At 40.4% G+C, this 14243-nt stretch overlaps 1 protein-coding gene across 1 annotated transcript in view; it reads right to left on the bottom strand.

Moving 5' to 3' along the window:
* gart.L (phosphoribosylglycinamide formyltransferase, phosphoribosylglycinamide synthetase, phosphoribosylaminoimidazole synthetase L homeolog) overlaps nucleotides 1-14243 on the bottom strand; it is a 28391-nt gene that overhangs the window by 11223 nt on the left and 2925 nt on the right. Inside the window, exons 2-11 of the mRNA XM_018244661.2 lie at nucleotides 13655-13801; nucleotides 10749-10844; nucleotides 10492-10666; nucleotides 8353-8464; nucleotides 7727-7795; nucleotides 6694-6819; nucleotides 6376-6463; nucleotides 4870-4955; nucleotides 4295-4463; nucleotides 2100-2331 (exon numbers count right to left, since the gene is read on the bottom strand). Of these exons, the coding sequence (XP_018100150.1) occupies nucleotides 2100-2331; nucleotides 4295-4463; nucleotides 4870-4955; nucleotides 6376-6463; nucleotides 6694-6819; nucleotides 7727-7795; nucleotides 8353-8464; nucleotides 10492-10666; nucleotides 10749-10844; nucleotides 13655-13799 (1298 nt within the window). The 5' untranslated portion in view covers nucleotides 13800-13801. The remainder of the gene's footprint in view (nucleotides 1-2099; nucleotides 2332-4294; nucleotides 4464-4869; nucleotides 4956-6375; nucleotides 6464-6693; nucleotides 6820-7726; nucleotides 7796-8352; nucleotides 8465-10491; nucleotides 10667-10748; nucleotides 10845-13654; nucleotides 13802-14243) is intronic.

Genomic DNA, 14243 nt, shown 5'->3' with positions numbered 1-14243 from the left:
GGGTTTTTCGCTCAATTTGATCGGGTTTTTTCCCGATCCGATTTGAGGTATTTTATTAATAGATAAGGCAAAAATCGGGCGTGGGTGTTTGGTCGGGCTTTTTTTTTTACAATTTAATTATGAGATAAATTTGGATTTTAGTAAATAATCCCCTTAATGTTTGTGAATATACGCTAAATAAAGTATGAATAAATATCTAAACATCTGGTGCTGGAATTCTGGGAAAAATGCTGCATTGTGGGGGGAAAAAAGGCAATTGCACATAAAATTGCACTTTGGTCACTGCACTTGCAGACGAAAACGACCCCTACTCATCTCTGATTGAAATTAATACACATTACAATTTTTTTTTTATTTTTTTAAGAAATCCATTTTTTGGGTTACAAAGAAATCATCATATACACAGCAGGTGCGAATATGTAACAAAACCATGAGACTGTAGAGGAGCCTTAAAGTTATCCTTGTCAAGGTTACAGAAAATCACACCCAGTCCAGTAGCAGGAGACAAAATACAGAATAACAAAACATTTATCAGTACAGCCAAGATAGGAACCAGTCAAAACAATTAGGAAATTCCATTTAATGTGAATATGGATAGTCACCATTCAAACACACAGATCCCAGGGTCTGCATTAAAGGAACAGTAACATGAACACAAAAACATGAAAGTGTTTTAAAGGGGTTGTTCACCTTCCGAACACTTTTTTCAGTTCAACTGTTTTCAGATTTTTCCCCAGAAATAAAGACTTTTTTCAATTACTTGTTTTTCCAAAATCTAAGTGTAAAGTTTGTAGTCCCTGTCTCTGGTGTTTGAGTCTGACAGTTCAGTAAATTCAGGTGCAAATTCTGAACTGTTACAATTTTGCAACATTTAGTTGATCCATTTCTCAGCAGCATCTCTGGAGTATTAGTAACTATTGTATCAATTCTAACAGCTGCCTGTAATGAAACTCAGAGATTCTGCTCCGCAGGGACAAAGATAAGAAATGTATCAACTAAATGTATCAATTTAGAACAGTTTACAGGGTCGGCGACCCCCCAGAGCTGCTTTAGAAGGTGAAAAATGACACTTTACACTTCAATATTAGAAAAACAGTCAAAAATAGAGTAATTAAAGTAATTGGAAAAAGCCTTTATTTCTGGTGAACTATCTGAAAACAAATACAGTGCTGCCCTTCAGAAACACTACTAAAGTTCATATAAAGCTGCTGCGTAGCAATAGTGGAAATTGAAAAAAATCTATATGCCACGAGGTTAAGGGCAGGGGCACACGGGCAGATTAAGTCGCCAGACGACTAATCGCCTCTTCTGCTGGGCGACAATCTCCCCGAACTGCCTTCCACCTGCTAAAATCAAAAATCGCCTGTACCAATGCACTCGCGGCACTTCGATTTCACAAAGTCGCCCGAAGTTGTGAGGCAACTTCGGAAATCGCTGGCGTTTTCTCATTACAGCAGGCGGAAGGCAGTTTGGGGAGATTGTCGCCCCGCAGAAGAGGTGATTAGTCGCCAGGCGACTAAATATCACCGAATCTGCCCGTGTGCCCCTGCCCTAAATAGTGGATAACAGATAACACCATTATGTTCTACAGAGCTTATCTGCTGTGTAAATGGAGCCTTTTCTCCTTTGAATGGCTGCCCCCATTGCTAAACAGCAGCTTATTTATATAAACAATAGTAGTGTTTCTGAAGCAGTTTTACCAGTGCAGGGCAACACTGTGTTATATTGTCATTCCTTTAAAACACTTTTTTTCATGTTACTGTTCCTTTAAGTAACCCATAGAAGTAGGATATTTAAGCCTCCATCTGATGTTATTTCTGAATGAAAAAAGGTTTCTAAGAAATTACGTCTCACATCAGCATGATCTACATCAGTCTTATTTTAAGGGAAACGACCTAAAATACAACTGCACAGTGTAGGTCATTTTGTAACATTAAGAAATAGAAGACAGCGGAAATGTTAGTCTGAGTGTACGGTGGGTTATGAAGTGCTTTTATGAATTCACTTTCCCAGTTGGATTTGACATCAGAAGGCTACACAATTCCCTGGCAATGCTACAGACAGTATTGTGTCCTCACATTATGTCTTCCAATACACACCTGGCTTTGTTAAGGAAAGCAATAGCCCGGAAACCAATGTCCTTTCTATACACGGCTCCTTCAAACTGTAAGGCTGCCACCCCCTTGTTAGCTTCTTCCAGGGCCACAACAAGGTCCTTCTTGATGGATGTGACAGTTAGAACTCTCCCTCCGCTGCTCACCACTTTTCCACCCTTGAGGGCAGTGCCAGCATGAAACACTTCCAGTCCCAGCTCTTTGGCCTTTTGGAAGCCTGAGGGAAATACACAATTTATTCATCTAAATTAATCTAAGGAAATTGGAAAAATATTAAAATGTATCATGACAGTGTTACGGTGCACAATCATTTATCATGTCCACCGCTGAAACTTAATGGGGTGGTTCACCTTTAAAGGAGAAGGAAAGGCAAAATGTATGCACGACCTCCCCCTAAACATCTCATACAGATGCCCCTAATCGCTTTTTTTTTGGCTCACCCATGTGTATAGAAAACAAGAAAATCATGCATCGAGTTTAGCTCCCCTTCGGTAAAATGCGGGCGCCATCTTGGTAAAGGATTACACGCTTCCTTTTTCTCTTCGTATGCACAGTCCTCCTTATCCTCTGACGCATGAATCGCCGCTCAATCATGCGCAAATGATGTAAGTAATTTGGCCGAACGTGACTCAAGGCTGCCTCGGGCAGCAGCGGCCTGAAAAATCAGTGACGTCACTGTAGTCCTACACTGCATTCTCAGACAGGTTACTACTGCTAGACACCCGGGACACAGAATTTACTACACTCTGTAAGTGATTAGACTAACAGACTTCTCATTCAGCTTTATTTATGTTTTAGCTTTCATTGTCCTTTAAGTTAACTTTTAGTATGTTATCGAATGTCCTATTCTAGCAACTTTTCAATTGGTCTTTATTAGTTATAGTTTCTTAATTCACCTTTTTCTTCTGAATCATTCCAGTTTTCAAGTGAGGATTTGCAGAACCCCCATCTAAAAACAAATGCTCTGTAAGGCTACAAATATATGGTTATTGCTACTTTTTATTATCTTTCTGTTCAGGCTTCTCCTATTCATATTGCAGTCCCTTATTCAAATCAATGCATGGTTGCTAGGGCAATTGGGATCCTAGTAACCAGATTGCTGATACTGCAAACTGGAGAGCTACTGATTAAAAACCTAAATAACAAAAACCACAAATAATAAAAAAACAAAACTAATTGCAAATTGTCTAAGAATATCACTCCCTATAGAATACTAAAAGTTAATTCAAAAGTGAACAACCCATTTTAGTTAACTTTTGCTATGTTATAGAATGCCCTATTGTTGGCAACTTCAAGCTTTCATATAGGGGTCACTGACCTCAGGTCTCAAAATAAAACTATTGCCCTGTGAGTTTACAATTTTATTGCTATTGTTACCTTTTATAACTTTTCTATTCCATCCCCCTCCAATTCATATTCCAATCTTTTATTCAGACCACGCCTGGTTGCTAAGGTAATTTGGACCCTATAACTTAACATTCCAAAATAGAGAGCTGCTGAATGAAAAGCAAAATATTTTAAAGGGTGGTTCACCTTTAAGTTAGCTTTTAGTATGTTACAGAACAGACAATTCTAAGCAACGTTTTAGTTGGTCTTCACTATTTTATTTTTTTTATATACTTTATGAATTATTTGCCTACTTCTTCTTCTGACTTTTTCCAGCTTTCAAATGGGGATCACTGACTCCATCTAAAAATCAAATGTTATGTAAGGCTACAAATGTTTAGCTATTGCTACTTTTTATTACTCATCTTTCTATTCAGTCCCCTCCTATTCATATTTCTCTTACTCAAAGCAATGACTGGTTGCCTGGTAATTTGGACCCTAGCAACCAGATTGCTGAAATTACTGGAGAGCTGCTAAATAATTTAAAAACTACAAATTATAAAAAAAATGAAAAGCAGCTGCTAAATGTATCAGAATATTACTCTCTACAGCATATTAACAGTTCATTTTAAGGTGAACAACCCATTTTATTTATGACCTCTTCTTTATGAACAGTCCTTTCTTATGGAGCAATGGGCAGATGTAGATTCCCAGCATTGCCAATTACAGTAGCCCAAACTCATTGCTGGTTACCATGTGTTCTGTGCATAAGGATTTAGTATTTACTGGTCAATTCAGAATAGAAAACAGTTTTGTAGTTACACCAATATAAATGTCACTTAATAAAGACTTACCAGTAATCTCCAATCCCTTGGCATAATTAGAGGGATAGCCTCCACTGGCCATGACTACTGTAACAGCTGCATGGCTCTCTAGCCACACGGGCATACAGCTGGCCAGTTTGCCATTAATAGTGGCCAGGATAACATCATAGAGGTCACTTTGTAGGAGAGGGAGAATCACCTGATTTAAAGAAAGAAAATAAATCAAACAATACTGGCATGAAACAGGAACACTTGAATACTGGAAAAGCATTTGAGCCGAAAATGGAGCACGACCCCATTACAGCCATTAAGGGTTATTAAAACTTGCAGCCATTGAGCTCTGGTAATAACCGCACTGCAGAGTCACATGGGGATTGTGGAAACCACCATGATAATGAGCACTCTGCAGCCTGGGTGGAAAATAAAGAGCAATTTCTGTTGGCGATTAAAACGAATAACGACGGGCTCCGTATCAGAGAGCACAGTGGGGAATGGATGGAGCGAAAGAACTTGGCTTCCGTAAATATGCGGAGAAACCTGCAAGCAGAAACTGGGCAGTTCTCATCAAATATTGTTAAAGGAAATAGAATTATTTTATAAATTACCTGGCATTCAGGGTCTCCAAACCTGCAGTTAAACTCGAGCACCTTGGGGCCATCCTTGGTCAGCATAAGGCCAGCATAAAGTACACCTGGATAGAATAATAATAATAATAATAATAATAAAATCTGAGCACTGTAATACTGCTTGAAAATTGTGTCATTTTATTACACAATAAGTGCAAGGGCAGATGAAGCTACTGGGGGAGATTAGTCGCCCAGCGACAAATCGCTTTTTCCTCTGGTAACGCGGGATGGCACCCGGAAGGCTTCGTTTTCCGAAGTCGTCTCATGAGTGCCATCCTGTTGGCGGTTTAGATTTTAGCCGGCAGGAAGGCTTTTCGGGGAGATTAGTCGCCTGAAGAAGCGTTTTGTCGCTGGGGTGACTAAATCTCCCCGAATCTTAGCATGTGCCCTTACCCTAAGAACAATAAAATAGATCATCTGTGTATAACTACTTGCTTCCTACCACCCTTTTACTCATATCACTTTCAGCTTCTCAATGGATAAGTGTCCACTAATACCTAGTCATCAAGGGAAGCAATACAATTAATGGGATAAAACCTGTAGGTATTTAATTACTGTTGACCAATTTATTTAACAATGCAGAGTTATTTCTGCAGAAAATATATAGAGTGCCTACTTAAAGGACCAGTAACACCAAATGTTTTAAAATACTCATTCCCCCCCCCAAAATAGCTATAATTATAGGTAAGGCTTACTTCCCCTTGACTTTTTTCACATGTTCAGCTTGAATAAAGGTGGCCATACACTATTAAATCCACTCGTTTGGCAAGGTCGACAAACGAGCGGATCTTGACCCGATATGCCCACTAACGGCAGGACGATATCTGATGAATACAAACTTTTGGCCCTGGGGCCGAATGATCGGATTACAATACTACGAATGGGCTGACGGGTCGCAGGACCCCACACATGGGCAGATAAGATCCCGAATGGGTCTAAGGGACCGATATCGCCAGCTTTAATCTGCCCGTGTATGGCCACCTTTAAGCATGCAAAGTTCCCCACAAGAGAAAGGCAAAAAGGCACCGGCAGCTTGAATTTCTCTGTGCAATGAACACAGAAGTCAGGTTAACACCATTAACCTAAAGCACCTAAGCTTTTATTCAGTGTCTGCAGCTTAGATTTATGTTTCTATTCCTTCTGACAGCTTTGGGAGTAATTATGTGAGCAAATATTTAAGTTGCAGATACTTAAAGGTCAGGTGCTTTAGGTTAATGCTGAGGAATTCTAGCTGCCATCACCTTTTCGCCTTTCTCCTATGGAGAACTATGGACCTTAAATTCAAGCTGAAGATTTGAAAAAATCCAAGGGAAAGTAAGCCGTATCTATTATTATAGCTGTTTTGTGGGGAATGAAGCATTACAAAATGTTGGTGTTACTGTTCCTTTAACAACCAATCAGAATTTCTATATAGACCCCACAACAACTAATTGCTTGCCTTCTGGCTTAACGAACAGCAGTATTTCAGTGGCACAAAACACTTACCAACATACGGCGCACCATCCTGACGGATTCCATTCACGGTTTTCAACAGGACAGTGTCTCGGATTTTCTCCAGTAAATCTTTTGTAATCTAAAAATAAATATTGTTGTATGCGATTGGTTTAAGCACAGAAAGAGTTGGCACTGTGGAGCTCAGAGAGAGTAAAGCAAGATGAAATATAACGGTCAATGCTTATTTGCTGTAATATATATTCCTAGAAGTACAGAATGAAGGTCAATTGGGACAAATACTTATTTGCCCTTTGAGGGCTGGAGAGCAGAGCAAACCGGCCAGTAATTATAATGTCATTCACTATATACCTGTGGAGCTGGACAATAGGCTCCCATTCCGCCTGTGTTAGGACCAAGGTCCCCATCCAACAGTCTTTTATGGTCTTGAGCTGGGGGCATTGGAGCAACTGTGACGCCATCAGTGAAACACAAACACTGCAAAGGAAAAATATCCCATTGTAGCCAGTATATAGTATAAAGCGGTTAAAGGGAAACGGTTTGCATTATGAAAAAACATGTAATTATAAGCAGCTTATGGTGGTGGTGTTCCACATAAATAATTCATATAATTATAAGGCACAGACACATCCTGCAGAGCTGAACTTTACCAGTCCCCTCCCAGATCTCATTCCTGTTCCCTGCCCAGACTTTTCCTAACAGGATCAGTAACACTAAAAATTCTATCAATGGATATATAATGTATTGTTGCACTGCACTGGTAAAAATGGTGCGTTCTCTTAAGAAACACTAATGCAGTTTATATAAACATGGTGCTATGTAGCCAAGGGGGCAGCCATTCCAACTGGAAAAAGGAGAAAACGCACAGGTTACATATAGTAAGAAAGTAAGTTAGGTTGAAAATAGACACCAACCATCAATTTCAACCTCTTAACTCTATTTTAACCTGCCTGCCAGTTGATCCAAAGGAAGGCAAAAAAAAACCATTTGAAGTCTCTCCAATTTGCCTCAGAGGGGGAAAAAATTCCTTCCTGACTCCAAAACACACAGCAGATAACGGATAAGCTCAGTAATATCTGTAGAATACAATGGGGTTGTTCAGAACAAATTGGTTATCTATTATGTATCCTTTTTATGAGTGGCTGCCCCATGGCTACCCAGGAAATAGTTGTATTTCTAAAGCAAACATGCCAGTTTTAACATTGCAGGGCAACACTACATTCATTCCTTTAAAACACTTTGGTTTTTTGGTGTTACTGTTCCTTTAACAACATAAATATAATTGAAGCCCTGGCATGGGCATAGAATGATATTGCCTGCAAATCTGGCAGTGAAAAGGCATTAGGTTCAACCCAAGCAGAATAAACAAAAACCATCAACGTACAGAGACTTCTTCCCCTTCCAGCAGCTCTTCCACAACCACCGTCTCTCCCGCATCTCCAAATGCCTTGTCCTGTGACAGAAGATACAAAGGGATTGGGTTTATAGACAATTACTGTACAACATGTGCTCACCATCTCCATTCAGAGAAGAGCAACAGACTCCGTTTTATCTCAAACTGCAGCCAGTCGTCCAAACTGAATAGCAGGTGGCACTGTTGCTTTAGCTCTCAATATCAGTAGTGCAGAAACTGCAAATATCTTGAAAACTACAAAAAAAAAAATATTAATGCAGATTGCAAAAGAAAAAGCAGTATGAGCAATTTATTTTAACAATTTACTGTTCCTTTAATTAAACTGAGACAATAATGTGCGGACAGATCCGTTTAACAAGTTCACCAAAGAATGGCCTTTGAAAGTGATTTTAAACTTCTGCCTCTTCAGATATTACTGAAGCACAGCTCCCAGCATCATTTCAATGGCAGCTCAATTTGCTGGAATGTTGGTAGTTGCAGTAGAGCAATTATTTTAAAGAACTAATTCGTCCCAGGTTATTATTCATATACATGTGAGTGAGGTGACCCAACCTCAGGCACCATATGTAATTGTACAGGCCAAAAACCCAACTCACCTGCATGATTTCATTCACAGCTTTGCAAGCCTCCTCCTTACTGCTGGCCACAATCACTCCCTTCCCCGCTGCCAGGCCACTTGCTTTGACTACCAGTGCTGGGAAATCAGCGCTACAAAAACAGTGACACGAGATGCATAAAATACCAGAGAATCTCAAAGGAAGTCTAAAAGTCAGGTCAGTTCAGGAGAAGAGAACACTCCAGACACCTTCAACAGTGAGAAGCCCGATTCTTTTTAAAGATATTAAAGGAGAACTAAAGCTTAACTAAATAAGTAGCTAGAAATGTTGTATTATATGTGTTGGACTTCTGTACCAGCCATAGGCAACCACAGCTCTTTAGGGCAGAGACACACAGTCAGATTCCAGGAGATTAGTTGCCCGCCGACAAATCTCCTCTTCTTCGGGGCTACTAATCTCTCCAAGCTGCCTTCCCCTCCCTTCCTGCTGGCAGGATGGCACTCTGAGCGCTTCGTTTTCTGAAGTCACCGGAAGTTTCCTCGTAAGGCAACTTCGGATTTACATTCTAGCCGGCGGGAAGGCAGACTAATCTCCCTGAATCTGACCAAGTGTCTCTGCCCTTAGCAGTAGAGATTTGTGTCTCCAAAGATGCCCCAGTACCTCCCCATCTTCTTTTCTGCTGATTCACTGCACATGCTCTGTGCTGCTGTCACTTACTGAGCTTAGGGAGCCACTCACAATATACAGTACACATAGAATAGAAATGTCACAATATAAGGCTGATTAGTAATTAATGCAGATAATTACTACATGGCAGCACAGAAACCAGTGCAATTAGCATCAGAATTTAATAATCAGCAAACCTGTAGCATCAGCTTATATTACAGGGAAGCTCATTTTCTGCTGGATAATTAGTGACGAGCCCTAAGCTTAGCTTCTCAACAGCCAATCAGAGCCCACTGAGCATGTGAGTGTCACAGACACTTTCCAAGATGGTGACCCCCTGTGACAAGTTTGAAGTCCTGGATCATTGCTGCTATTGACAAGCTGAAACTTTAGGCTGGTGCAATAAGTTCAGTATATACAGTAATGCTTCAGACTGTCATTGCCAGCTTTCAACAAAGTATTAGAAATGAACATTTTATTTTCAGTTTTTTAATTTGTTCAATTACTTTTGAGGCCCTGAAATGAAGTGTTTGTGTTAAAGAAAGGCTTTACTTCCTCACATTTTTATGCAATCTTTTTGTGCAACCCACTGAATTAAAGCTGAAAGTCTGCAGTTCAACTGCATCTGAGTTGTTTTATTTAACATTAATTGTGGTAATGTACAGAACCAAAATTAGGAAAAAAAAAAAGAAAAAAAGTTTTCTGTCCAAATATTTATGGATACAAAAAAGGGGGCTGTGGGTGCACACCTAAGGCAAATTTCAAAATATTTGAAAATATTTAAAGTCCTAAGTAATTCAAATAAATATGCAAGTGCATGTAATTTTGAAAAATTGGTTGGTTTGGGCAGTCTCTCCCTCTTAAAAGCCGCATTAGCAGTCGGAGGGGGAGGATTTAGCTCACAGTTTGAAACCAAAGCACAGGAGATGTTCATACAAAGTAATGCTATTAAGCAAAGAGGTAAAATACCTTTTATACTATGATAAGAGGTGAACAAGTTAGGGACCACCGTGTGGGGTTTTACCTTGATGTGGTATGGTGGCTTATCAATTTTATGATCATAACTTTGTAACAAAAAAAACCCTGTTTTTTAAAATTACATGCACTTGCATTTTTACTTGAATTACTTAGACAGGGCTTTAAATATTTTGAAATTTGCCTTAGGTGTGCACCCACAACCCCCCTTTTTTGTACAAATATTTATGGACCTAGCTGTAAAATATGGCACTTTTAGCCATATTCATTTTTAGGATTCAGTTTTCCTTAAAGAAACCCCCCCCCCCTTATAAACTTCCATGTGAGCCAAGCATCAAGCCCCAGTAAGGCCATGGCACATAACAGGAAATGGTTGTGATTGCCTTTTTGAATGCAGAAATGCTTCCTATAGACATAAGGGACCCAAGCACAAAGACACAGTTTTGCAGTGGCATCAAGAATAGCATTTTCAGTGGTATTTTGGAAACAAGGTATACACATACTATATCCTATACAGTTAAAGCACATTCGTGGTACCTCATAATAAAGCTACAGGCTTCCTTGGGGTCAGTGAACAATTTCCAGCGGGCAGTTGGAATGCCATGTCGGTCCATAAAATCTTTGGAAAAACTCTTACTGGCCTCAAGCTGCGCCGCCTTGGCTGTGGGACCAAAACACCTCACCCCGGCTGCAGTCAAATCATCGATAATCCCTGGGAAAAGAGAAGCAAAGGGCATGAAGGCTAATGGTTTTTCTCTGTAGGGTCAAGGTGATCATTTGGGAATGAAATGTACCTGCTGCCAGAGGAGCTTCCGGCCCAACAACAACCAGTCCAACGTTGTTTTCTTTGCAGAACTGGACAAGCTTGGCATGGTCACCAACTGGGGCAGCTGTAACGGAAAAGGAAAGGGAATCAGAAAGCTCCCCGATGAGTCCCACTGATAATGGTCAGTATGAGCAACGTCTGTCCCACTGTACAGCAATGTGAAGTCACTCAAATCCCTGATGCAGCACTGCAACAAGTGCAGCCCCTCATAGTAACCAATAAGCTAATTGCTCTGATCCAACAGCAGCAGCAGAACTACTAAAAGCAAAATTGTTGCTATGAGTTACTACTAGAGAGCAGAACGGTTTTGGGTACTGTCATAATTATTAGTTATGTGCATCTCAGAAATTAGTCACACGCAGGTAAATAGTATTCGCTAGTATCAGCTCCTGCAGTTTTATTTTAAAATGGAATATATTCAAAACAATGTAAGATATAGATGTAAACACTGGGGTAACAGTCACTCTGCACAAATAAACACTCACCCCAAATCTCCCCCTAACTGGCCTTCAGGATGGGCCCCTTAGCTCATAACAAGGTTACAGATATATAGAAACATTGGGGTAACAGTCACCCTGGTATAGTTCCAGGGGTACCCAGGGCACAAATAAGCACTCACCCCAAATCTCCCCCTAACTGGCCTTCAGGCTGGACCCCCTTAGCTCATAACAAAGTTACAGATATATAGAAACATTGGGGTAACAGTCACCCTGCTATAGTTCCAGGGGTACCCAGGGTACAAATAAGCACTCACCCCAAATCTCACCCTAACTGGCCTTCAGGCTGGGCCCCCTTAGCTCATAACAAGGTTACAGATATATAGAAACATTGGGGTAACAGTCACCCTGCTATAGTTCCAGGGGTACCCAGGGCACAAATAAACACTCACCCCAAATCTCCCCCTAACTGACCTTCAGGCTGGGCCCCCTTAGCTCATAACAAGGTTACAGATATATAGAAACATTGGGGTAACAGTCACCCTGGTATAGTTCCAGGGGTACCCAGGGCACAAATAAACACTCACCCCAAATCTCCCCCTAACTGGCCTTCAGGCTGGGCCCCCTTAGCTCATAACAAGGTTACAGATATATAGAAACATTGGGGTAACAGTCACCCTGCTATAGTTCCAGGGGTACCCAGGGTACAAATAAACAGGGGCTGGGTCCCTCAGTTGATAACAGGGGTACAGTTATATGTAAACAATAGTTTGGGAGAATATGCATCAGAAATCTTTCCTGCAAGCACAAAGGAATAGAACTTAGCTTATTTACTAGTGAAACAGGTAAGAAATGCCTTTCAATCAGCACCCAGCCTCACTTTTCCCCTCCCACCTCTCCATACACAGCTCTGCTGATCTGATTATACAGCAATTAAATCAGGTCTCTGCATCCGGAACCGGGTGTCACAAGGCAACAAACGAATGAACTTGTGATCAGCCTTCAGACACTTGAGAGGTTCCTAATGAGGATTTACAGAAATCAGTGCACTTTAATAAGGAATTAGCAACAGGGGAACTAAGGATGTTACAGAGGGAACGGATTTCAACTCGCTACAGATGGAAATCATTCTTATGTAATGTATCCTCCCGTACTTCTAAATAAATCAGATCTGTGTTTGTTCTCTGGCTGCAAATAATTGTAACATTACAGACTCTCATCTGATTTCCATATGATCAATATCTTTATGTATGTCTGATGTACGGCATTCTCCTGCTATACTTCCAATACACACAGACAGACAGACACGTTGGCTTGAATCTGCTGGTGCCAGACAACCTTTATCATAGTCACAAAAAATTTTACATTTTGGGTATTATGACGTAACAAGGACAACTTTTCCAGTAACCCACAGAAACCAAAAGAAGTTTATTTTGACCTAGTAAGCGCTTCAGAATCATGAGAGCTATTGGGCCTTTAAAGGAGAACTAAAGCCTAACTAAAGAAGTAGCTAGAAATGTTGTACATTATGTTTTGTGCTTCTGTACCAGCCCAAGGCAACCACAGCCCTTTAGCTGTAAAGATCTGTGTCTCCAAAGATGCCCCAGTAGCTCCCCATCTTCTTTTCTGCTGATTCACTGCTCGGGTTAATATTCGAATTTCAAAAAGTTCGAATTTCGAAGTAAATTTTTGGATACTTTGACTATCGAATAGTCGAACGATTTTTTTATTCGAATCGTTCGAATCAAAGTCCAATTCGATGGTCGAAGTAGCCTATTCGATGGTCGAAGTACTGTCTCTTTAAAAATCCTTTGAATTCAATACTTCGCCAAGTTAAACCTACCGAATTGCATTATAAGCCTATGGGGACCTTCTACAAGCATTTTCTAAGTTTTTGTCATCAAATAAAAATCCTTCGATCGATCACTGAAAATCGTTCGATCAAACGATTTTTCATTCGATCAATCGAATGCTTATTTTATCGCTAAATCCTTCGAATTTGATATTTGAATTCGAAGGATTTCAATTCGATGGTCGAATTTGAGGGTTTTAACCCCTCGAAATTTGACCCTTGATAAATACCCCCCTAAAAGTTAACTCAAACGTGAACAACCCCTTTAAGGAAACAAATCCGTTCCAAACCAGCAGAGCATAGCAACAGACCCAGTACAAAAGGAATGTGTAAGATTTCTGCTTGTTCATGATAGAAGAGTCCGTTGTATAACATTATTCATAAATGAGCCAAGAAACAACATATTAGATAAGATGTTCTGATAACCTATACAGTAGAACAAGTATATATGAGCAGATGTTCATAAACTACAATTCTCAACACCCAGCTATTAGTATGTAGTCATGTGGCCACTAGGTGGAGCTGCTGATACAATTTACACATGGGTGCAAATAAGTAGCAGCTCTGCTTTATAGCCCCACTCACCTGTGTTAGAGATCTTGCCATCTCCTGCGGTGCCGGCGTTCCCCGGTGCAACGAGCACTTGTTTCACATGTAGAGACTGCGCCAGTTTCCAAGCCAGAGCATGTTCTCTGCCCCCGCTTCCAATCACTAGAACTGTCTCTGCCATCTCTGTGAGAACAGGAACACAGGTCATAAACATGGACATATTGGAGGAGTTTGTATCCCATTATAGAGAAAGAAAAAACATCAGCCACATATCCTGCTGGCGGCACTGGGTTCAGTACAGGTATGCGACCTGTTATCCAGAATGCTCGCGACCTGCGGTTTTCCTGATAACAGAATTTGGATCTTCATACCTTAAGTCTACTAGGAAATCATGTAAACATGAAATAAACCCAATAGGCTGGTTTTGCTTCCAATAAGGATTAATTATATCTTAGTTGGCATCAAGTACAAGCTACTGTTTTATTATTACAGAGAATAGCAGCAACTCTCCAGTTTGCAAATTCAGCAGTCTGGTGGCTAGGATCAAAATTCCCCTAGCATCCCTGCACTGATTTGAATAAGAGACTGGAATATGAATAGGAGAGGCCTGAATAGAAAGATGAGT

Source organism: Xenopus laevis, chromosome 2L, assembly GCF_017654675.1.
Source record: "Xenopus laevis strain J_2021 chromosome 2L, Xenopus_laevis_v10.1, whole genome shotgun sequence".
NCBI classification, from domain to species: Eukaryota; Metazoa; Chordata; class Amphibia; order Anura; family Pipidae; genus Xenopus; species Xenopus laevis.
The sequence above is the reverse complement of the archived record's forward strand: the minus strand, read 5'-3'. Positions and strand labels throughout refer to the sequence as shown.